Consider the following 25,258-nt stretch of genomic DNA (forward strand, 5'->3'; position numbering starts at 1 on the left):
ATGGGCGTGGGCTTCCCTAACTGTCTGAGAGGAATGTCATGTTTCCGAGCCCATGCTTCGTCCATAAAACAACCCTCAGCCCCAGAGTCTATCAAGGCACTGCATGAAGCAGCCAAACCGGTCCAGCGTAGATGGACCGACATGGTAGTACAGGATCTTGATGGAGAGACCTGAGTAGTAGCGCTCACCAGTAGCCCTCCGCTTACTGATGAGCTCTGGCTTTTACTGGACATGAATTGACAAAATGTCCAGCAGAACCGCAATAGAGGCAAAGGCGGTTGGTGATCCTCCGTTCCCTCTCCTTAGTCGAGATGCGAATACCTCCCAGCTGCATGGGCTCAGTCTCTGAGCCGGAGGGAGGAGATGGTTGCGATGCGGAGAGGGGGAACACCGTTAACGCGAGCTCTCTTCCACGAGCTCGGTGACGAAGATCTACCCGTCGTTCTATGCGGATGGCGAGTGCAATCAAAGAGTCCACACTGGAAGGAACCTCCCGGGAGAGAATCTCATCCTTAACCTCAGCGTGGAGTCCCTCCAGAAAACGAGCGAGCAGCGCCGGCTCGTTCCAGTCACTAGAGGCAGCAAGAGTGCAAAACTCTATGGAGTAATCCGTTATGGATCGATCACCTTGACATAAGGAAGCCAGGGCCCTAGAAGCCTCCCTACCAAAAACTGAACGATCAAAAACCTGTATCATCTCCTCTTTAAAGTTCAGGTAATTGTTAGAACACTCAGCCCTTGCCTCCCAGATAGCTGTGCCCCACTCTCGAGCCCGACCAGTAAGGAGTGAAATGACGTAAGCAATCCGAGCTCTCTCTCTTGAGTATGTGTTGGGTTGGAGAGAGAACACAATATCACACTGGGTGAGAAAGGAGCGGCACTCAGTGGGCTGCCCAGAGTAACATGGTGGGTTATTAACCCTAGGTTCCGGAGACTCGGAAGACCAGGAAGTAGCTGGTGGCACGAGACGAAGACTCTGAAACTGTCCTGAGAGGTCGGAAACCTGAGCGGCAGGGTCTCAACGGCATGACGAGCAGCAGACAATTCCTGCTCGTGTCTGCCGAGCATTGCTCCCTGGATCTCGACGGCAGTGTTACAAGAATCCGTAGTCGCTGGGTCCATTCTTGGTCGGATCCTTCTGTTATGCTGGTGAATGAGGACCCAAAAGCGACTTAACGAAAACAGAGTCTTTATTCCAGTATAAGACAAAAGTAATAATCCTGGATATAACAAGGAGAAAACAAAACAGGAAAAACTTAAATCCACTCGTAGTAGCGAGGACTGACTGGAGACTCGACCATAGACTGCAGGTTGCTTAGGGAAGGCACCGACCGTAGCAGACTAAGACACCTGCTCACACGCAGCATCTGAAGAAGACAAAACACGACAGGGCGAGACCAGGACACAGAACAGCGAACATCATACAAGGATCCGACAAGGACAGAAGCGGAAAACAAGGGGAGAAATAGGGGCTCTAATCAGAGGGCAAAATAGGGGACAGGTGTGAAAAGAGTAAATGAGTGAGTTAGGAGAATGAGGAACAGCTGGGAGCATGAACGGAACGATAGAGAGAAGAGAGAGAGGGAGGGGGAGAGAGAGGGATAGAAAGAGGGAACGAACCTAATAAGACCAGCAGGGGGAAACGAACAGAAGGGAAAGCACAAGGACAAGACAATATATGACAAAACATGACAATTATAGGCTAGTGTGGTAATTGGCTAAAGCACATAATGATGTAACTCTGCCTATCCAATTGTACTGTTTTGTGAAAGAACCCAAACTTGTCACACCTTCCAATAAAACTTGTCACAAGCTTCCAATAATAGATAGGCTAAATAAAATATAGAATATTCGTTACTGTCAAATATTTCTGTGGCTAGAAGGCACAGCAAATTCTGTCCCATGTGGTCGTAGGCCTATTGAAGAACATGGTCTTATATTCATTAGTGCACCTGGTAAAAAAATGTTTTGCAACGAAAACGAAAACAAGGATTTCTTATTGGACAAATTCAGGTAGATCCCTCCCCCTTTCGGCCCGTTTGCTTCAGTTTGTTTCAATGTGTGGTCCTTCTGTAGCTCAGTTGGTAGAGCATGGCGCTTGTAACGCCAGGGTAGTGGGTTCGATTCCCGGGACCACCCATACGTAGAATGTATGCACACATGACTGTAAGTCGCTTTGGATAAAAACGTCTGCTAAATGGCATATATTATTATATATATATTAAGTGAATACGCAGCTATCCCAGCATGGCTGTCATTATTATTATGTCATAGACACACCCATTGATACGTTATTAGTCAGTGGTGTAAAGTACTTAAGTAAAAATACTTAAAAGTACTACTTAAGTCGCTTTTTTGGGTATCTGTACTTCACTTAACTATTTATATTTTAGACAAATTTTACTATTACTTCACTACATTCCTAAAGAAAATATTGTACTTTTTACTCCATAAATATTTTCTGACAACGCAAAGTACTCATTACATTTTGAATGCTTAGCAAAACATGACAATTGTGAAATTCACGCACTTTTCAGGAGAACACGTGGTCATCGCTTCTGCCTTAGGTTCTGGCGGGCTCACTAAACATAAATGCAGCTTTTGTAAATCATACTGAAGTTTTGGAGTGTGCCTCTGGCTATCCGTACATTTTAAAAACAAGAAAATGGTGCCGTTTGCTTTGCTTAATTCATGTAAGGAATTTGAAATTATTTATACTTTTACTTCTATGTTTGATACTTAAGTATATTTTAGAAATTTCGTGTACTTTTGATACTTAAGTATATTTACAACCAAATACTTTTAGACTTTTACTCAAGTAGTATTTTACTGGGTGACTTTAACATTTACTTGAGTAACTTTCTATTAAGGTATCTGTCCTTTTATTCAAGTATGACAATTGGGTACATTTTCCACCACTGGTATTAGTAGACCGGGTAAAGTCTAAAAGTACACCCTGTGAACAAAAATCAACAGCAATTATTGAAGACAAATTAACAGTTGCCAGTTGAATAGAAAAAAAAACGTAAGCCTAAGAGTGTATCATTGTGCTAGCATAGATAACCATAAACTATACTCAATCGATTGCACCATATTCCCTATGACTAGGTGAATTCTGTCATCATTTGTCACTTTTTCCCTAACATGTCACTGTCATACGTTGGTCCACTCAATCGTGCTCGAGTGTTAGCACTGTGCTGACTGTGGTGTGTCAATTACTGTATGGTGTGTGCCCATGGGTGTTTCTCAATGGAAAATATGAGTCCCACCCACCTTCCTTATATACATACTGTGGCTGTAGCTTGAAAAAGAGCGCAGCGCAGCCAGGACAAGGCGTCTCGCGAACCAAAAGTAAGTGGCAAACAAAATGCACTTTTCGGTTAAATCAAATGTGACCTAGCCTTGCAGATCAAACATTTCCAATAGCGATCGTGTGCGACTAAGTTTCTTGTAGATGTGTTATTGACACGTCGCTTTCCTCAGAAATATTTAATTTACTAGCGAGCCTTCTTCCTCGAAGGATATGATACGCAATAACAAAATGTCTCACAGAGAACATGATAAACGTAGGCTAAGCTTCTAGGCCTATCGTTATAGACCTATTTGAAACTATGTTTGCGTAATTTGCCTGACAACTCGAAAGGCGGTCTTCCAGAGCTTCGGTAAATTGGCTTGTCTTCTTCTGATTAGTAGGCCTAGTGCAGAAAACCTTTACAACGTAAAATTACAACGAGGAAATACAGAATTTAACGTTTAGCTGGCGCCTGAAAGTCGAACAAAAAGGTACTGATATATTTACATTTTTTACCTTGGTTCGATGTTGACTGATGTACAATATTTTGCTTCTGTCTATTTTGACAGTTACTGTGCTGTCATTTGGTGTAGAGGCAGTCAGTGTAAGGCTATTCCGATAACGTTAGTAAAAGCGGCGGCCTATGGCTATTCTCTCATTAATTCAATGTCGAAAATGACATTTAGAATAAGGATGTTTAACTGCCTACAATTATTTATTTCTTCAAATATTGTGTAATAGGCCAATCATGTGTATGGAAGTAAGACTTATTTTTATTTGGGTTCTACTACATACAGCAAAATAGTTGTTTGAACTTTTGGATAGGCCTGCCTTTACACACTTGAGTCACTCGGTAGTTATTTTCAAACTATCTATTTTTGTATGAGTTCAAGGCCTCAACAGCCAACACCCATCATGTGTATTGTCTTGAACACTCCCATCCGCACAGCAAACATGGTTGGTGTACACAAGGAACCCAAATGGCTACTTACATTTATACAGTCCTTTATAAATGTGTACCGTTCCTCACATTTATCAATAGCTAGTTCTTAAATTAGCCTCTATTTGCCACTGATTTGAGGTTTGGTTATTATACAGTAATAGCCTTTATCGGCTTTAGTGAGTAGGCCGAGCAGGGTTCCTAATTAAATGCTATTTTGTGTAGATGAGATTTCGTCAGTCACAATTTCACTCCAGTATTACACATGCTTAACGTTAGTTAAAATCTGTAAGCCTCAGGACAAAGATAGAAGGGGAAATACATTGTGTTGAAATTAATCTTTTGTACATGGGTTAGATGAGAATCATTCATACGTCTTACTCTTTTCGACAGCGTGGTTGATTCCTGTTTGGACTTTGGCTTTCCCGTCAAAACAGTACGATTTATTATTTCGACATTTTGTGACGTTCGAGCACATATTTTTTTTAGGCTTGTCTACTGCCGCGTTCACGAGGTTGTCGGAACTAGGAAACTCGAACATTTCCGACTTGTTAACTGGTTGAAGTTAATCACGGGTCGCGTTCAACCAGTTAGCTATAGTTATACAAATCTTTGCCATTGACCCTTCGTCCGTGATTGGGCAACAGTGGGGATTCTTCAAGTGTTTGTCATTCAACGACAGACGACTAGTTTTCATGCAGTTTTCCACTTGAGAAGAAGATATTGCATAACTAAGACGTCTTCACGTCTACTGGCTACAGCGTCTCAAGAGGGACAAACAGTAATATTGCAGCTTTTTTCTCGTTTTTCAAGCTAAGGTATTTTAAGGTAATATGCGAAAGTCTACTCGAGTTCTGCAAGGAGTAAACCGAATCAATGGATGGATGCCTTTAGGCTGTAGTCTTATACGCATGCACAGTACATTAAATAGGGGGTGACGGTGTAATACCAGTGTAGTAAGTCTTTACATCATAAATATTATACTGTATCGTCTAAAAGTTAACTTTTTGCTGAGGTGTAGTCAGTGATAAAAAAATTGTATATTATCATATATATCATATTTCTCACATGTTCCCTATTCAATCTGAGAGAGAATCATATCTGTTCTACACTATACATATCTATCTGAACATGTTCTAGCCTAACCTTACATCCTTCTGAACAGGCCACTGATGTAGAACTGTGTTCCTATTCAAATACAGCAGCAGTCTGTCATTCTTTCCCCTGTCCTTAAAATGCAAATTATGAGAAGGGATTATGTACATGGAGCCATGCATGGAACAAGTTGGCATATGAAATGGGAGTATGGGTTTTTCACACAAGGCAGCATAGTCATTGTCAAATAACAAGCAGTTGTACTGCCAACACCAAAAGTAACAAAAGCAAAGGTTGGGTCATTTGAAATGTAGTATTTCAGTGTACAGTAAGGCTTTAAATAGGTATTCTCCCATTTTAATAAATTATTTCTCAATTACTATTCGAGATACACACTGTATGTATGTCTTCTTCCAGGTGGCATTTCTTTGTGCTAGATTTCAGGAAAATACTCCATTTCATGAACATAGTAGTTCCATTTCACACAGTATTACCCAACCCATAAATTGTCCATGTTAACAATTAAGCCATCAGTCTAGGGAACCCAGATTCCTTAAACCTTGGGTCATCCTGAGGAATTCAGCCTTATTTCTCCTCCACAGCTTAACTTCATTGAGGGTGGAGGGGCCCACTGTGTATATGGGCGTGTTTCTAGCACTGTAGTTGCTATGGACACCACAACACCAACCTGTGTGTTCACGCCACAATTTGAGTCATAAAACTTTGTTTTACAACAAACAGATGAGTGGCACTGACTGTGTGTCCAACTGGCATATTGTGTGTCTGTAAGGCAGGAGGTGTACCTGTCATGACCTGACCAGGAACAGAAAAACTCCTGGCTTTATAAAATGCATTTACACATTAAACAGGCCTTATATTTTGATATTTTTCCTTATTTCAGACCATAAACCATGAGCTATCCAGGATACCCTCCTCAAGCCGGTGGCTACCCACCCCAAGCCGGAGGCTACCCACCCCAAGCTGGAGGCTACCCACCCCAAGCCGGAGGCTACCCACCCCAAGCCGGAGGCTACCCACCCCAAGCTGGAGGCTACCCACCCCAGGCTGGAGGATACCCACCTCAGGCAGGCGGCTATCCCCCTCAAGCAGGGGGTTACCCCTCTCAGGCTGGAGGTTACCCCCCTCAGGCTGGTGGCTATCCTCCACAGCCTGGAGCTGGAGGGTACCCAGCCATTCCCCCAGCAGGTAAGGCCTCAGCTCAACAGATCATGATTGTCCTAAAATATGCAGACACGTCCAGTATTTCTTACAGGTACAAGGTATATGAAATGTAATGTAATCTAAGGGAGACACAGACAGACAGAAACATAAAGACATGGTCAAGAAAAGAGAATAGGGTACTGCTGGACAGACTCAGAGACTGAGTCCTTCTGTCATCCTGTATCTCAGGGCCAGAGATCATCATGAGGTTTAGATGTAATGTTGTGGTGCATGCGTTGTGTTTTCTAAACAACCTCTGCTGTGCTGAGAGACAACACTCACAGACCAACTAGTGTCTGACACAGTCCTCCCATTCTGTGTGCCCTGAGAATCATTCCATATCTGCTGACTAGAAGCTGAGGTTAGTCACATACATTGGCAAGTGTGAACAGTTCATTGCTAGTCCTGGTGTCTCATTCCAGAGTCAATGTATTTACCTCTCTGGCCTAGCACAATCACCAGACATTTATTGAAACCTTCCTATGAAATCTTAGCACTTTCTATGTTGTTTCTATGTTGTTTTTGGTAACATAATTGATCGATTGATTGTTTAAAAGCATATACAGCCACAACATCATAGCAAACATCACATACTACATACGTACTATTATAATAATAACCCTATATCAGTTTGTCAGTGATATGCCATAAACTGTTTAGTGACATATTCACCCATCTATGTCACCTGTTGCAGGTAGTTGGGGAGGTGGTGCTGGTTTCCCCACCATAGGTGTTGATAATCTGTCCAACCCTGGATTCAACGCAGGCAATCTTCCAGGCATGGTAAATTTGGCATGAAAATACATCCATCAAATCACACAGAGAATATTCTCAACATGCCTGTACTTCATCCCCCTTCAGATCATTGCGTTAAATATTTCAGTTAGCATGAATTGCATGGCCAATATTGGAAATCACAACCCAATTATTGACTGGTAAGACTTTTATAAAAAAATAATCTGTTGCAGCTTTCTTGTTAACTTTTCTTCAAAATCTCTCTTGCATGACGAAAATAATATGGCTCGTAATTAGCTAAGATACTGCTTCAAAAATGTTATAATTTTCTGCAACCTCCTCTTTCACTGTTGTAATCCTTCATAATTACATGTTTTGTATAATTTCTTTATGTTGCATTTTCTTTGATTTCCTTTGTAATCAAAACACAACAGCAGATGCTGTATTACCAATAATACATGATTGATCATCTGCAAAACAGCTTTTCGTGCATAATAGTTTAAACCAATCAGCATACTGTCTGTGCAAATTTTTATTGGATGCCCATTTCTCTTCCAATCACAGGCCAACCAGATCTCATCATCCATGGGGGGCTTTAACCCCAACCCTGCCATGTTCACCCCTGGTGGGTACCCCCAACATTCCCCCCAGGCCCCTAACCAACAGCCCCATGGCCTGTACCCACAGCCAGGTGGGCAGATGCCCCAGACTCAAGGCCCAGGTATGGGCTACCCAGGCCAGCCCATGCCTGGCTACCCACAGGCACCCTCACCCAACCCCTCCATGCCTGGTTACGGAGGAGGACCAGCGCCTAACCAGCCCATGCCAGGGTACCCTCGTGCCCCGTCGCCCAACCCGTCCATGCCAGGATACGGAGGTGGAGCCATGCCCGTCGCTCCTGCCATCAACGTAAGAGACACTGGGAAGATTTTATCCAATTGTGACAATAGTATTTCAAAAGACTATTTAGGACAGGTATACATCCTGTTAAGTGTCCATACTTCATCCATGGGTTTCAATTTGGATATCTGAGTGTTCTGCAATAATATTGGTATGTTTCTATAGTTTTCTGTTTCTTCTTGATATATCAATGATTAGAGATTTGACAGGAGTTTTACTGGCAGCTAACACCGAAAGGGTAAAGCAATCTGGAAAATGCCCTCTTCTTCTCTGTTCCTCCAGAGAGGATTCAGGGGAAGCATCAAGGATTATCCAGGAGCAGACCCCCTGAGAGATGTGGAGGTTCTGAGGAAAGCCATGAAGGGCTTTGGTGAGTTGGTTACATAGGCCCAATCAAGAAACAGCTCCTTATACACTATAGGGGTCTAGTGAGTGAGTTAGACCCTCTTCAGAAACAACCCCTATACCCTTCTATAGGGGTCTAGCGAGTGAGAGACTGTGTCCGAATACCCATACTAGTGTACCACATGCTCAAAGTGCACAATATGTACTCCTAACTGGCTCGAGGTGGGGCAGGGCTGAGTGCGGGTGCATTTTCCAAATGCATTGGACAGGTCTCGTATTAACCAGCCTGATAATCTCATTTCCAATTCAATTAATTTCTCTAAACCCTGAATATAATAGGAATGTAGTTTTAGGCCTACTCAGGCTGGTTATAGTCAGACTATTCACACTATACTGTAGACCATATAGCCAATCTATGCTATCTAAAAAGGACTAAAGACAGAAACAGATCATTTGGTTTCATGGTAACATATTCATTAGTTAATAGGCAGAATCTACCACATACCCAAAACTGGAAATGCAAAACTGGAGAAACAGGAAAAAGTGATTCGCGAAACCAAAGTGCTGTAACAAATATAAATTACATCAAATAGCCAAGTTCACACCAAAACTTTTCAAATGTTGTAATCAATAGGCTATTGCAAAGAAAACGTGGACAGTCGGGTATATCGCAAATTCTGAACCGCTGGACAGCAACATAAAACCACTGATCATAGGGAAGGAGATCAGAATGACTGCTAAAGCTTGATCAATAAATTAAATCATTAAAGGTTCAATATGCAGAAATCTCTCTGCCATTTCCTGGTTGCTAAAATTTAAATAATTTCACCTAATTTCAGTTTGTTACAAAACAAGCACTCCGTGTAGAGAATCATTGTACCATCTAAACCGCTGTGAAATATATTTTCCATAACCAAAAATATTGTATTTTCAACTGTTTGAAGCTGGTGTACAAAACCGAAAGGAGAAGACGCAAAAACTAAACTTAAGAACCCTCCTTAGACTTTCTTTCAATGCGAAAGACAGATCTATAACTCACATTTCTATGTTAACTTGGTTGGGTCGCCCAAAAAGTTACATGTTGCAGCTTTAAATAGGTAGCCTAGCCTACAAAACTAAAACAATTAATATGCTCAAATCAAAAGGCATCATTAACATGACATCAATAACGCAGCCACATCCCGAATCCCGGTGCCGACATATTCAGAAATCAAAAGATGGTTTTGTATTTAGTTTAAAAGCTCTGACAAAAACCAAGACCAAAAAAATACTTGCAATCATTTTAAGAAGAACAAAAACTACATAGCCTACAGTTGAACAAAACCTCAGAAGCTTCTGTCACAGCATTCATTGGAAGAAGAGGAATCACCAGACCAAAATGCAGCGGGGTACGTGTTCATCTTTAATATACTGACCACTAAGATAGAAAATAGGACTAGCCAAAACAGTTCTGCAAGGTGCAACCAACACTAAACAGAAAATAACCACCCACAACTAACAGTGGGAAAACAGGCTACCTAAGTATGGTTCTCAATCAGAGACAACGATAGACAGCTGTCCCTGATTGAGAACCATACCTGGCCAAAACATAGAAATACAAAACCTAGACATACAAAAATAGAATGCCCACCCACATCACACCCTGACCAAACAAAATATAGAAACATACAAAGCAATCTACGGTCAGGGCGTGACAGCTTCGCTATTCGGCATCTTCCCAATTAACATTTTAATGCAATGGTCTAAATCAGCGTCACTCAGTGTTTCTTGGTAGTCTTAAACAAATCTCCTTTGAAACAAAAGTTTACACCTCACACACGTGGTTATGGGCCCGGAAGACACATTTCAGTTGAATGCATTCAATTGTACAACTGACTAGGTACCCCTTTCCATGTCATACATAGAGTTGAGATGTATTACATTTTGAGTTTGCATTCCAATATTACACTATAAACTGTACATCACAGAAGGGCGATTTGGTCATTCCACTGCAGGAACGGGTTTTAAGTAGCCTAGTTTAGTTTTTTGGCCACTTGTAGAGAACTAGGGCCTATCACACGCAGCCCACCTCTTCCAATGCATTGTGGAATAGTGTGCATTGCATTTTACTTGATGAAGCTCAGAAATTAGTATACCATCCTGGCATTTAGGGATCCTGAGTGGCGCAGCGGTCTAAGGCACTGCATCGTAATGCAAGAGCCGTCACTGCAGACCCGGCTTAGATCCCGGCTGTATTACAACCGGCCGTGATCGGGAGTCCCATAGGGCGGCGCACAATTGTCCCAGCATTGTTTGGGTTAGGGGAGGGTTTGGCCGGGGGGCTTTACGTGGTCATCAGGGTATGCCGTCATTGTAAATAAGAATTTGTTCTTAACTGACTTGCCTAGTTAAATAAAGGTAAAGTAAAATAAATACATTTAAACCATACTCGATTTTCTAAAATGAACTTACTATAAAACATTCTATTTTCTCATAGTGAAAATGAGCAATGCGGGATTGCGTTGTTTTGTATTATTGGTTGATTTCGGGAGCACATCCCCATATCTGATTATCAACTGTTGTCAAAGCAGAAATTACTATGACATCTGGGCATTTAAAGTATACTCAAATTTTTTGAAATACATACTATAAAACGTGTTTTTTTTGCATGCTCAAACAGCCTACTATTTAGGATGCAAGTACACAGCCAGTTAAACCCCATTCAGAAACAACCCCTAGCCCCTTATATAGGGATCTAGTGAGTGAGTTAGATCCAGTCTAATATTGGAACCAGAAACAAAAATTGCATACGTAATGGCCAGCTGTTAGAATAGGCCCTGTCCTGAAACAACTCCTTGCCAGTCCCTTATACAATACACACTAGATTTGAACAGTTTGCATAGGTATAATAAACACTAGCAGTTAAGTTGTCTTCTATTAATGATCATCGATCTTTGAATGACTTAATTATGTATAAGGACCTGGTAATGTGTGCTCAGATACACTACTTAAAAATGATGTTCTAAATCCAAGGGAAATGGATGGGCTGTTTGAATATGTGTTCTGACAGTGGACTTGTCCTACAGGTACTGATGAACAGGCCATCATAGACCTGCTAGGAAGTCGCTCCAACAGACAGCGTGTCCCCATGCTCATGGCCTTCAAAACCTCCTACGGAAAGGTAGCTAACATATTTACATTTACATTTAAGTCATTTAGCAGACGCTCTTATCCAGAGCGACTTACAAATTGGTGCATTCACCTTATGACATCCAGTGGAACAGTCACTTTACAATAGTGCATCTAAATCTTAAAGGGGGGGTGAGAGGGAATACTTATCCTATCCTAGGTATTCCTTAAAGAGGTGGGGTTTCAGGTGTCTCCGGAAGGTGGTGATTGACTCCGCTGTCCTGGCGTCGTGAGGGAGTTTGTTCCACCATTGGGGGGCCAGAGCAGCGAACAGTTTTGACTGGGCTGAGCGGGAGCTGTACTTCCTCAGTGGTAGGGAGGCGAGCAGGCCAGAGGTGGATGAACGCAGTGCCCTTGTTTGGGTGTAGGGCCTGATCAGAGCCTGGAGGTACTGAGGTGCCGTTCCCCTCACAGCTCCGTAGGCAAGCACCATGGTCTTGTAGAGGATGCGAGCTTCAACTGGAAGCCAGTGGAGAGAACGGAGGAGCGGGGTGACGTGAGAGAACTTGGGAAGGTTGAACACCAGACGGGCTGCGGCGTTCTGGATGAGTTGAAGGGTTTAATGGCACAGGCAGGGAGCCCAGCCAACAGCGAGTTGCAGTAATCCAGATGGGAGATGACAAGTGCCTGGATTAGGACCTGCGCCGCTTCCTGTGTGAGGCAGGGTCGTACTCTGCGGATGTTGTAGAGCATGAACCTACAGGAACGGGCCACCGCCTTGATGTTGGTTGAGAACGACAGGGTGTTGTCCAGGATCACGCCAAGGTTCTTAGCGCTCTGGGAGGAGGACACAATGGAGTTGTCAACCGTGATGGCGAGATCATGGAACGGGCAGTCCTTCCCCGGGAGGAAGAGCAGCTCCATCTTGCCGAGGTTCAGCTTGAGGTGGTGATCCGTCATCCACACTGATATGTCTGCCAGACATGCAGAGATGCGATTCGCCACCTGGTCATCAGAAGGGGGAAAGGAGAAGATTAGTTGTGTGTCGTCTGCATAGCAATGATAGGAGAGACCATGTGAGGTTATGACAGAGCCAAGTGACTTGGTGTATAGCGAGAATAGGAGAGGGCCTAGAACAGAGCCCTGGGGGACACCAGTGGTGAGAGCGCGTGGTGAGGAGACAGATTCTCGCCACGCCACCTGGTAGGAGCGACCTGTCAGGTAGGACGCAATCCAAGCTAATACAGTCATACTGACATTATACTATATTATACTATGTAAGTACAATATACATGTTCTTATAGCTTATTTCTTATTATAGAAAGACAATACAGTGATTATGACCATCATTTTTTTCTTGTGCATTCTTTTTTGGAAGGTATATGAATGGAATAGACATGACTCTCACTCCCATTTAAAAATGTGATACCTTATTTATCTAATTAAGTTTTTAGGGAACAATAAAATAATTGTTGCAGTGTCATAGAATGGTCTGCATATGTTGCCTTGAAGTGAGAGTCAGAGTATATTCTCTAGTGTGTGCCAGTGATATCTAAACAGCAGCTGTTGGCTCTGCCAGTAAATGACTCGCTGAGGGATCTGATACACTCAGACTTTAATAGCTACAGACATACCCAGAACAAAGATGGCACAGCAGTTGAACACACATGGCACAGCAGTTGAACACAGATGGCACAGCAGTTGAACACAGATGGCACAGCAGTTGAACACAGATGGCACAGCAGTTGAACACACATGACATCAGTACTTGAAGTGGACTAAAATAAGTACCTCTACTCATTTGGCCTCTCTAACCCTGTTCTTGGAGAGCCACCCTCCTGGAGATTGTAATTCCAACTCCAACACTGTTCCTAGAGAGCCAGCCTCCTGGTGGTTTTCACTCCAACACTGTTCCTAGAGAGCCAGCCTCCTTGTGGGCCTCCTGGTGGTTTTCACTCCAACACTGTTCCTAGAGAGCCAGCCTCCTTGTGGTTTTCACTCCAACCCTGTTCCTAGAGAGCCAGCCTCCTGGTGGTTTTCACTCCAACACTGTTCCTAGAGAGCCAGCCTCCTGGTGGTTTTCACTCCAACACTGTTCTTAGAGAGCCAGCCTCCTGGTGGTTTTCACTCCAGCACTGTTCCTAGAGAGCCAGCCTCCTGGTGGTTTTCACTCCAACACTGTTCCTAGAGAGCCAGCCTCCTGGAGGATTTCACTGCCACCCCAGTGGTAACTAACCTGATTCAGCTTATCAAGCAGCTAATTATTATAATCAGTTGTGCTATATTAGAGTTGGACAGTAGCTCTCCAGGAACAGGGTTGGAGGTTAAACCTACAGAACTGTAGCTCTCCAGGAACAGGGTTGGAGGTTAAACCTACAGAACTGTAGCTCTCCAGGGACAGGGTTGGAGGTTAAACCTACAGAACTGTAGCTGTCCAGGAACAGGGTTGGAGACTAAACCTACAGAACTGTAGCTCTCTAGGAACATGGTTGGAGTTAAAAACCTACAGAACTGTAGCTCTCCAGGGACAGGGTTGGAGGTTAAACCTAAAGAACGGTTGCTCTCCAGGAACAGGGTTGGAGGTTAAACCTACAGAACGGTAGCTCTCCAGGAACAGAGTTGGAGGTTAAACCTACAGAACAGTAGCTCTCCAGGAACAGGGTTGGAGGTTAAACCTACAGAACGGTAGCTATCCAGGAACAGGGCTGGAGGTTAAACCTACAGAACAGTAGCTCTCCAGGAACAGGGTTGGAGGTTAAACCTACAGAACGGCACCTCTCCAGGAACAGGGTTGGAGGTTAAACCTACAGAACGGTAGCTATCCAGGAACAGGGCTGGAGGTTAAACCTACAGAACAGTAGCTCTCCAGGAACAGGGTTGGAGGTTAAACCTACAGAACGGTAGCTATCCAGGAACAGGGTTGGAGGTTAAACCTACAGAACAGTAGCTCTCCAGGAACAGGGTTGGAGGTTAAACCTACAGAACAGTAGCTCTCCAGGAACAGGGTTGGAGAGCCCTGCACTGTACTATATAGACTTACTACCAATATTGTAAAAGAAGAGCCAGTTCTCAAGCAGTACAGAAAATTACGGTGTCTGTATTCAAGTCAGAAAATTCAAGGGGCTTGTTCGCTGTATTGCTGAGCACCGGCCCAACTCAAAGACTGCTCGGATAGCATTGAATTATACCAAGCTTGTATCCCCTTACCTTCCCAGGATCTGGTTAAGGATCTTAAGTCCGAGCTGTCAGGGAACTTTGAGAAGCTGGTGCTGGCCATGTTGAAGACTCCATCCCAGCTTGATGCCTACGAACTGAAGGAAGCCATTAAGGTTTGTAAAAGGGTTTTTATAATCACTGACATATTCCCTCTTCTTAACATGTGTGTGTGTGTGTGTGTGTGTGTGCGTGCGTGCGTGCGTGCGTGCGTGCGTGCATGAAAACGAGTAATATTTTGTTTTGTGTTATTTTTGTGTTATTAACTAGCTAAACTAAATTAAAGAACAGAGAAAGACAAATCATACTTGGTATATAATAATATCCCTGTTATAATCTCCCAGCCATTCTCTGCTGTATGTTCTGACAGGGCGCAGGGACGGACGAGGCCTGTCTGATAGAGATCCTGTCCTCTCGCTCCAATGCAGAGATCAAAGAGCTCAACCAGGTCTACAAGACAGGTGAGTTACATACAAACCCTGTTCAGGGAGACAATGTTAACCAAGAAGTTGTATATTTCCTTTCAGAAACACACCACGCCTCTGTTGTATTGGATTGTGGAAGTGGACTGTGTGTGTTATTTCAGAGTATAAGAAGACTCTGGAAGATGCCATCAGTGGGGACACCTCAGGACATTTCCGTAGACTCCTCATCTCTCTGGCCCAGGTACAGCCTATGGCCCATCGATATAGAATAGTGTATACATTCTAAATGCATATACATGTAGGAACAGTACATATAGATGGATGATTCATTATGTATTGTGTTTGTGCTCTCAGGGTAATCGAGATGAAAGAGAGACAGTGGACATCTCTGTAGCTAAACAAGATGCTCAGGTACCGTGTATTGCCATTTCTTATCTATTACGAACCTTGTGACGTCTAATCTACATACTGTAGTATGTCTTCAGCATACGTCGGGCCATGAGTTTTCATGACCACGTGATTTGGGCAGGAAACCCTGGACTCTACACAACATATTAGAAATCTCTACCTACTCATTGAAAGATGTGTGTATTGTGTGCTCTCTGTCCAGGCTCTGTATGCTGCTGGGGAGAACAAGGTGGGAACTGATGAGTCCAAGTTCAACGCCATCCTGTGTTCTAGGAGCAAACCCCACCTCAGAGCAGGTGAGGAATGGTACTGTGGGTAGAGGAATGGTACTGTGACGACAGAAGTTAAATATCTATGAAATATAAATTAAATGTATATAAAGTATCAATTACATGTATATGAAATATAAATTTAATGTATATGACATATCAATTTAAGGTATATGAAATGTCAGTCCGCTGGTGCTCTCCGCTCACCTTGACTCGTAGCTAGAACCTTTGCCGCTACCTTATCCGTGTGTGTGTGTGTGTGTGTGTGTGTGTGTGTGTGTGTGTGTGTGTGTGTGTGTGTGTGTGTGTGTGTGTGTGTGTGTGTGTGTGTGTGTGTGTGTGTGTGTGTGTGTGTGTGTGTGTGTGTGTGTGTGTGTGTGTGTGTGTGTGTGTGTGTGTGTGTGTGTGTAGTGTTCCATGAGTATCAGCAGATGTGTGGCAGAGACCTAGAGAAGAGCATTGACAGAGAAATGTCTGGAGACCTGGAGAGTGGAATGGTGGCCGTGGGTAAGGAAAAACCTTTTGGTTAATAAACACACATGCACTGCCATGCCTATACAGGTCTATCTGGTGTCACACCTACACGTTTCTACACAGGCACATTAACACTACATAGCACCCATAACAACGCACACCACCCACCCACACACTATGTCTTACTATACTTGTGAGGACATTTTTGGAGCAACAATTGATTCCCATTCAAAGTCATATTTTGGCCTCCCGAGTTGCGCAGCGGTCTAAGGCATTGCATCGCAGTGATAGAGGTGTCACTACAGACCCGGGTTCGATCCCAGGCTGCATCACAACCCGGCCATGATCGGGAGTCCCATAGAGTGCCGCACAATTGGCCCAGCGTCGTCCGGGTTAGGGGAGGGTTTGGCCGGAGGGTGCATTACTTGGCTCATCGCACTCTAGCGACTCCTTGTGGTGCGCCGGACACCTGCAGGCTGACCTCGGTCATCAGGTGAACGGTGTTTCGGCTGGCTTCCGGGTTAAGCGGGCAGGTGTTAAGAAGTGCGGTTTGGCAGGTCATGTTTCGGAGGACGCGTGACTCGACCTTCGCCTCCGGAGCCCGTTGGGGAGTTCCAGCGATGAGACAAGATCGAGAAAAGGGGGGTAAAATATAAATAATAATAATTAACCCCGAAGCCTAAAATTGCCTTTTTACAAGTGAGGACTGGCAAAATGTCCTCCTTCTCAGAATTTTTGTTGGTTTACTATTCTTGTGACTTCTGGCACTCACAGGTATAGTAAAATGTGTACACACACACACACACACACACACACACACACACACACACACACACACACACACACACACACACACACACACACACACACACACACACACACACACACACACACACACACACACACACACACACACACACACACCTACAGTACCAGTCAAAAGTTTGAGTTTTTCATTTTTAAACAAAACTATTTTCTACATTGTAGAAAAATAGTGAAGACATCAAAACTATGAAATAACACATAAGGAATCATGTAGTAACCAAAAAAGTTTTAAACAAATCAAAATATTTTTTTATATTTGAGATTCTTCAAAGTAGCCACCCTTTGTCTTGACGACAGCTTTGCACACTCTTGGCATTCTCTCAACCAGCTTCACCTGGAATGCTTTTCCAACATTCTTGAAGGAGTTCCCACATATGCTGACCACTTGTTGGCTGCTTTTCCTTCCATCTCAAGCCATCTCAATTGGGTTGAGGCCAAATTTATTGAATGTGTTAACACCAATGAGCTTGAAAAGTATTGGGACAGTGATAAATGTTTTGTTGTTTTGGCCCTTTACTCCAGCACTTTGGATATGAAATGATAAAATGACTATGAAGTTCCTGTCCGCTTTAATTTGGGGGCATTTTCATCCATATCGGGTGAACTGTTTAGAAATTACAGCACTTTGTTTACGTAGTCCCCCAATTTTAGGGAATCAAAAGTATAGGGACAAATTCACTTATATGTGTATTAAAGTAGTGAAAAATGTACTATTTAGTCCCATATTCCTAGCACGCAAGGATTACATGGAGTTTGGGACTCTACAAACGTGTTAAATGCATTTGCTGTTTGTTTTGGTTGTGTTTCAGAGTATTTTGTGCACAATAGAAATTAATGGTAAATCATTTATTGTGTCATTTTGTCACTTTTATTGTAAATAACAATTGAATATGTTTCTCAACACTTCTACATGAATGTGGATGCTACCATGACTACAGATAATCCTTAATGAATCGTGAATAAGTGAGTGAGAAAGTTAAGTGGCATAAATATCATACCACCCAAAAATGCTAACCTCCCCTGTTATTGTAATAGTGAGAGGTTAGCATGTCTTATGGGTATGATATTTGTGCATCTGTAACTTTCTCACTCATACAGGCAAGTGATTTTTTTTGGTCAAAGACTGTAAAATCACCAGAAATTCAGCAAAAAATGTGTTTAATTTAGGAAATCTGTTCCCAAATCTGTTCCCAAGTCTTCCCACGAAAAAAAAGACGTGATTGGGTCAAATCAAATATTCGTCGTTATTAGTTGAATACAACAGTTAAATGCTTACTTACAAGTCCCTAACCAACAATGCAGTTAAAAAAATTACAAATAAGAATAAGAAATAAAATGAACAAGTAATTAAAGATCAGCAGTGAAATTACAATAGTGAGACTATATACAGGGTGTACCGGTACAGAGTCAATGTGTGGGGGAACCAGTTAGTCGAGGTAATATGTAAATGAGTTATTAAAGTGACAATGCATAGATAATAACAGAGAGTAGCAGTGGTGTAAAAGAGGGGGTGGGGTGGGCAATGCAAATAGTCTGGGTGGCCATTTGATTAGATGTTCAGGAGTCTTATGGCTTGGGGGTAGAAGCTGTTTAGAAGCCTCTTGGACCTAGACTTGGCGCTCCGGTACCGCTTGCCGTGTGGTAGCAGTGAAAACAGTCTATGACTTGGGTGGCTGGAGTCTTTGACAATTGTTAGGGCCTTCCTCTGACAACGCCTGGTATAGAGGTCCTGGATGGCAGGAAGCTTGGCCCCAGTGATGTGCTGGGCCGTTCGCACTACCCTCTGTAGTGCCTTGCGGTCAGAGGCCGAGCAGTTGCCATACCAGGCAGTGATGCAACCAGTCAGGATGCTCTCGATGGTGCAGCTGTAGAACCTTAAGAACCTTTGTCTTGATCACGTTGAGGGCGAAGGTTGTCCTTGCACCACACGGCCAGGTCTCTGACCTCCTCCCTATAGGCTGTCTTGTCGTTGTCGGTGATCAGGCCTACCACTGTTGTGTCATCGGCAAACTTAATGATGGTGTTGGAGTCATGCCAGGCCGTGCAGGAGGGGATGAGCACACACCCCTTCGGGGCCACAGTGTTGAGGATCAGCGTGGTGGATGTGTTGTTATCTACCCTTACCACCTTGGGCGACCTGTTAGGAAGTCCAGGATCCATTTGCAGAGGGAGGTGTTTAGTCCCAGGGTCCTTAGCTTAGTGACGAGCTTTTAGGGCACTATGGTGTTGAATGCTGAGTTGTAGTCAATGAATAGCATTCTCACATAGGTGTTCCTTTTGTCCAGGTGTGAAAGGGAAGTGTGGAGTGCAATAGAGATGGCATCATCTGTGGATCTGTTAAGGCGGTATGCAAATTGGAGTGGGTCTTGGGTTTCTGGGATGATGGTGTTGATGTGAGCCATGACACCAGCCTTTCAAAGCACTTCATGGCTACTGACGTGTGTATTACGGGTTGGTCGTCATTTAGGCAGGTTACCTTAGTATTCTTGGGCACAGGGACTATGGTGGTCTGCTTAAAACATGTTGGTATTACAGACTCGGACAAGGAGAGGTTGAAAATGTCAGTGAAGACACTTGCCAGTTGGTCAGCGTAAGCTCACATCCTGGTAATCCGTCTGGCCCTGTGTCCTTGTGAATGTTGACCTGTTTAAAGGTCTTACTCACATCGGTTGTGGAGAGTGTGATCACACAGTCGTCCGGAACAGCTGGTGCTCTTGTGCATGTTTCAGAGTTATTTGCCTCAAAGTGAGCATAGAAGTAGTTTAGCTCGTCTGGTAGGCTTGTGTCACTCGGCTGCTCTCGGCTGTGCTTCCCTTTGTAGTCTGTAATGGTTTGCAAGCCCTGCCACATCAGACGAGCGTCGGAGCCGGTGTAGTACGATTCGATCTTAGTCCTGTATTAACGCTTTGCCTGTTTGATGGTTTGTCGGAGGGCATAGCGGGATTTCTTATAAGCTTCCGGGTTAGTCCCGCCCCTTGAAAAAGGCATCTCTAGCCTTTAGCTCAGTGCGGATGTTGTCTGTAATCCATGGATTATGGTTGGGTAATGTACGTACGGTCACTGTGGGGACGACGTCATCGATGCACTTATTGATGAAGCCAATGACTGATCTGGTGTACTTCTCAATGCCATTAATATATTCAATATGTGCTAGCAAAACTGTAGCTTAGCCTCTGCATCATCTGACCACTTTTTTAATTGACCGAGTCACTGGTCTTTCCTGCTTTAATTGTTGCTTGTTAGCAGGAATCAGGAGGATAGAATTATGGTCAGATTTGCCAAATGGAGAGCGAGGGAGAGCTCTTTGTACGCATCTCTGTGTGTGGAGTAAAGGTGGTCTAGAGTTTTGCACATTTAACATTTTGGTCAATTTGGTCAAACGGATTTAAGTTTCCCTGCATTAAAGTCAATGGCCACTAGAAGCGCCGCCTCTGAATGAGTGTTTTCCTGTTTGCTTATGGCAAAATACAGCTCATTGAGTGCGGCCTTAGTGCCAGCATCAGTCTGTGGTGGTATGTTGACAGCTATGAAAAATGATGAGAACTCTCTAGGTAGATAGTGTGGTCTACAGCTTATCAAGAGATACTCTACCTCAGGCGAGCAAAACCTCGAGACTTCCTTAGATACCAGCTGTTGTTTACAAAAATACATAGTCCGCCGCCCCTTGTCTTACCAGACACCGCTGTTCTATCCTGCTGATACAGCGTATAACCAACCAGCTGTATGTTGATAATGCCGTCATTCAGCCACGACTCCGTGAAGCATAAGATATTACAGTAGTTGGTAGTTGTCACGATCGTCGTAAGAAGCGGACCAAAGCGCAGTGTGGTGTGAATGCATCATTTTAATGGATGATGAAAACAAAGTAAACTGAACAAAACAATAAATGAACAACGATCGTGAAGCTATATACGAAATGTGTTGACACAAGCAACTAACATAGACAATCACCCACAACCCACAATGACAAAACAGGCTACCTAAATATGGTTCCCAATCAGAGACAACGACTAACACCTGCCTCTGATTGAGAACCATATCAGGCCAAACACAGAAACAGACAAACTAGACATCTAACATAGAATGCCCACTCAGATCACACCCTGACCAAACAAAACCTAAAAACATACAAAGCAAAATATGGTCAGGGCGTGACAGTAGTTTAATCTTCCTTTTGGGTCGTCAATTTAATTTTCCAATGATTGCATGTTAGCTAGTAGAACGGAAGGTAATGGGGGATTATTCGATTGCCTACGGATTCTCTGAGGGCAGCCCGACCTCCGTCCTCTTTTTCTCTGTCTTCTCTTCACGCAAATGACGGGGATTTGGGCCTGTTCCCAGGAAAGCAGTATGTCCTTCATGTCGGGCTCGTTGGACTCGTTAAGGCAAAAAAAAGCTTCTGCTAGTTTGTGGTGAGTAATCACTATTCTGATGTCCAGAAGTTATTTTCAGTCATAAGAGACGATAGCAGCAACATTATGTACAGAATAATTGTAAAAATAACACTATTTTTTAAAATAAAAACACTTAAAACATCAGCCATCTTCTACGGTGCCATGATACATGTCTCATTGTAATCAAGGTATGAAATTATTGTATTTGAATATGATCTATTTTTGAGCTTAGTTGTGGGAAATTTGCAGTGTACAAATTCTTATAATTCTCTTCTGCCCCCCCGACCATCGTCTCTGACAAAAATCATCCTGCAGCTGAATCTAGTTGTCTACCCCTGCCTTAAGACACTGCATCTAAGTGCAAGAGGCGTCACTGCAGTACCTGGTTCAAATCCAGGCTGCATCACATCCGGCCGTGATGGGGAATCCCATAGGGCGGCATACAATTGGTCCAGCGTCGTCCGGGTTTGGCCGGTGTAGGCCGTCATTGTAAATAAGAATTTGTTCTTAACTGACTTGCCTAGTTAAATAAAGGTAAAAAAATTCAAAATAAACATTTAAAAAATATTCATGCATACGTTTAAATTATATTATGTAAGTTAAAAATATTTTGAAACAGTTTTATTCAAGTATATATTTTTACAGATTACTAACATTACTGCCCCCACTACAAGAATGAAATACTTAAATAAATACATGCAATTTTGTCCTTGAAACATTTAATTGAAATACTGTAGAATTCCATTCATTCCTATGGAGTACTGCTCCTACTGGGGAGTGGCAATATGGCTGACCAGTGACTTCAAAGCCTCTCAATGATCAATACATAGCGTCAGCAATCTAGGGTTTATATACATCATTGGTTAACACCCATAACTTACTCATTGTTATTGTTGAAAGATGTTATAGAAGATGCTTTAACAATATGTGTTGCCACACTGTTGCTGCCTGAATTAGTAATTGTTGTTGTGTTTTTCCCCACTTGGCTATCATTGCTCAGGTTAATGGTACAGTAACATGCTTTTAGATTAATTTGACTGGATGACATTGTTATCTGACTGTGTATGAAGAGAATATCTCAACCTTACACCCTTGTGATGATGTGGTGTGACGTGTTGTGTGCTTCTTCCATTACGCATGTTCGTCCATACAGAAGTCAGGTTGATGTGATGTTTGAAAATGTATTTCACCGCTCAAACTACAGTCATATTTTCTCTTGTTTTCTTCAACTCTCGAGTTCAGGTTTCAGATAGTACTTTATATACAATATTTTCAGTTGATTCCCTCCCTATCATTTTAAAATGTTTGGTTCGTTTGAGAGTTTCCCTCCCCTCGGATCTGTTTGTGCTCTTGCCAGTTCCATCGCTTTCATCGTCAACCCAAACGTTAGCCATGGCAATGACTGACAAGGAGTTGGCATGCTAGCACTAACAGACTGGTAATCGGGCTGTTATCAGTCCCTCCCTCCATGTAGTTGGGGCTGGTCTAAGGTTTGCTGGGCATTCTAACCCTCTGCTCTCTCCGCGTTCCAGTCAAGTGTATTAAGAACACACCCGCCTACTTTGCAGAGAGACTCTACAAGTCCATGAAGGTAAGACACCCTCCCTTGCGGTCTGTCTGTCTGGGCTGATTATGACGTACTGTACATACACACAGTACAACAGAAATGTTCACGACTGATAAGTGCACATTGATTAAGTCCATTACATTTCTACTTTCCCAGTTACAATGAAATGACATTGTTATTACTGTAATTGCTTCTGATAATTGTACTCTTCAAATAAGTTCTTAGATCCAGCCTGACCTGTGTGTTCGTGTTCACAGGGGGCCGGGACCAAAGACAAAACCTTGATTCGGATCATGGTGACGCGTTCTGAGGTGGACATGCTGGATATCCGTCAGGAATACGTCAAGAACTACGGCAAGTCGCTCTACACAGACATCTCTGTAAGTATCTGTTCTCCTCACCACACACACACACACACACACACACACACACACACACACACACACACACACACACACACACACACACACACACACACACACACACACACACACACACACACACACACACACACACACACACACACACAAACCTCCAACAATGCTACTGTTATAGAGCAAGTTAGGTATTCTAGCATGATGTTCTCGTTTGTTGATGTGTTTGTGTGGTTGATTTTGTTGTCTATGACAGGGAGACACCTCAGGGGACTATAAGAAACTGCTGTTAAAGCTGTGTGGAGGGAGCGACTAGAGGGAACCCTCAGCTCTCTACGGGATCTCCTCCACACTATATCCATTTACTGACTGGCCTATAATATAATCATTATCATAATATGTGCCATTCTGCCACTCTCTCTGACTGTCTTCCTCTGCACCACAATCAGCAGTTCTGCATGCCATGCCATCCATTTTTTCAATGCAACTGTTGTCACATGTTATGATATGAGAACATCATGTCCTAAAGCTGTTCCTTTTCTATATTTTTATGAGCAACAAAGTATATATTTTTCAATAAGTTTTCCTTTGATTGGTATTATATCTTAGTCTATCTGAAAATGCCCTTAAAGGTACAATGTGCAACATTGATTAGATTTGGAGTTTAAATCAATATATATATATTTTTTAAAGATATATTTTATTTTAACCAGCCTGTGCCAATATTATGCGTATCTAATTGTACAAGTTAATTCAGTACTAATTGATTTAGCGTGTTGAATACGTTACTCTGATAAGAATAATTAGCAGCTAAAATACCAAAGTGGTCAGTTTATATTTAAGCAGTTAATGCCCGAGTGGGTGTGATATATGGCCAATATACCACGGCTAAGGGATGTTCTGAAGCAGTACCTGGATACAGCCCATGATATATTGGCCATATACCACAAACCCCTGAGGTGCCTTATTGCTATTATAAACTTGTTACCAATGTAATTAGAGCAGTGAAAATAAATGTTTTGTCATACACGTGGTATATGGTCTGATATACCACGTCTGTCAGCCAATCTGCATTCGGGGCTTGAACCGCCCAGTTTATAATTGTGTTTATATGGTGTGTGTACACTATCACTGTTGTTTACTTTCCTTTACACTCACTCATGTGTTTTCTGCTGTTTGCTACAAGCATACGTTTCAAGTTTTTAATGGTGCACAAGTACAGTGAAATGTATTTTTCTTTGAGCGTATCTGTCAATATAACTCCAAACGTAAACCTCATTGCATCACAATTCAGTAACGGTGCTCTGATGATGACTACATCTGAAAATAAATGTTGAGAAGCACGGCTGCTGTTTCCCCTAGTAATTCCATCCATGCTAATGTTGTGTTGTGTCATACTGTGTTTTAGTCTTGAGGCAAGAAAGAGTACTATTTCCTGTTTCTGCTGCTGTCATGACCCCAGCCCCCTGACATTTTCAACCAATGGCTAGCAAGTAGCTAGCAGGCTTACTTAATTATACACTGAGTATACAAAAAAATTAAGAACACCTGCTCTTTACATGACAGACTGACCAGGTGAAAGATATGATCCCTTATTGATGTCACTTGTTAAATCCACATCAATCAGTGTAGATGAAGGGGAGGAGACAGGTTAAAGAAGGATGTTTAAGTCT

General features: G+C 42.9%; 1 protein-coding gene across 2 annotated transcripts; it reads left to right on the forward strand.

The window, feature by feature from the left end:
* Positions 1 to 3,203: 3,203 nt before the first annotated feature.
* Positions 3,204 to 24,930, forward strand: LOC124041118 (annexin A11-like). 2 transcript variants are annotated; one of them, XM_046358322.1, is made up of 15 exons: positions 3,204 to 3,351; positions 6,229 to 6,533; positions 7,243 to 7,331; positions 7,848 to 8,192; positions 8,466 to 8,553; positions 11,594 to 11,688; positions 14,852 to 14,965; positions 15,220 to 15,310; positions 15,436 to 15,515; positions 15,629 to 15,685; positions 15,885 to 15,978; positions 16,363 to 16,458; positions 23,177 to 23,235; positions 23,469 to 23,591; positions 23,842 to 24,930. In XM_046358322.1, exons 2-15 carry the CDS (start codon positions 6,239 to 6,241, stop codon positions 23,899 to 23,901), a joined length of 1,686 nt encoding a protein of 561 aa, XP_046214278.1. In that variant the 5' UTR covers positions 3,204 to 3,351; positions 6,229 to 6,238; the 3' UTR covers positions 23,902 to 24,930. The 2 variants fall into 2 exon arrangements, with proteins under 2 accessions (XP_046214278.1, XP_046214277.1); XM_046358321.1 differs by lacking the exon at positions 3,204 to 3,351 and adding an exon at positions 3,458 to 3,783.
* The last annotated feature ends 328 nt before the right edge of the window (positions 24,931 to 25,258 follow it).

This window comes from Oncorhynchus gorbuscha, linkage group LG08, assembly GCF_021184085.1.
Source record: "Oncorhynchus gorbuscha isolate QuinsamMale2020 ecotype Even-year linkage group LG08, OgorEven_v1.0, whole genome shotgun sequence".
NCBI lineage: Eukaryota > Metazoa > Chordata > Actinopteri > Salmoniformes > Salmonidae > Oncorhynchus > Oncorhynchus gorbuscha.

Coding starts and splice junctions, on each gene's coding strand:
- LOC124041118 (XM_046358322.1), top strand. CDS start 6,239: ATGAGCTATCCAGGATACCCTCCTCAAGCCGGTGGCTACCCACCCCAA. Junction 6,534..7,242: donor CCCAGCCATTCCCCCAGCAG/GTAAGGCCTCAG, acceptor CACCTGTTGCAG/GTAGTTGGGGAGGTGGTGCT. Junction 14,966..15,219: donor AACTGAAGGAAGCCATTAAG/GTTTGTAAAAGG, acceptor ATGTTCTGACAG/GGCGCAGGGACGGACGAGGC.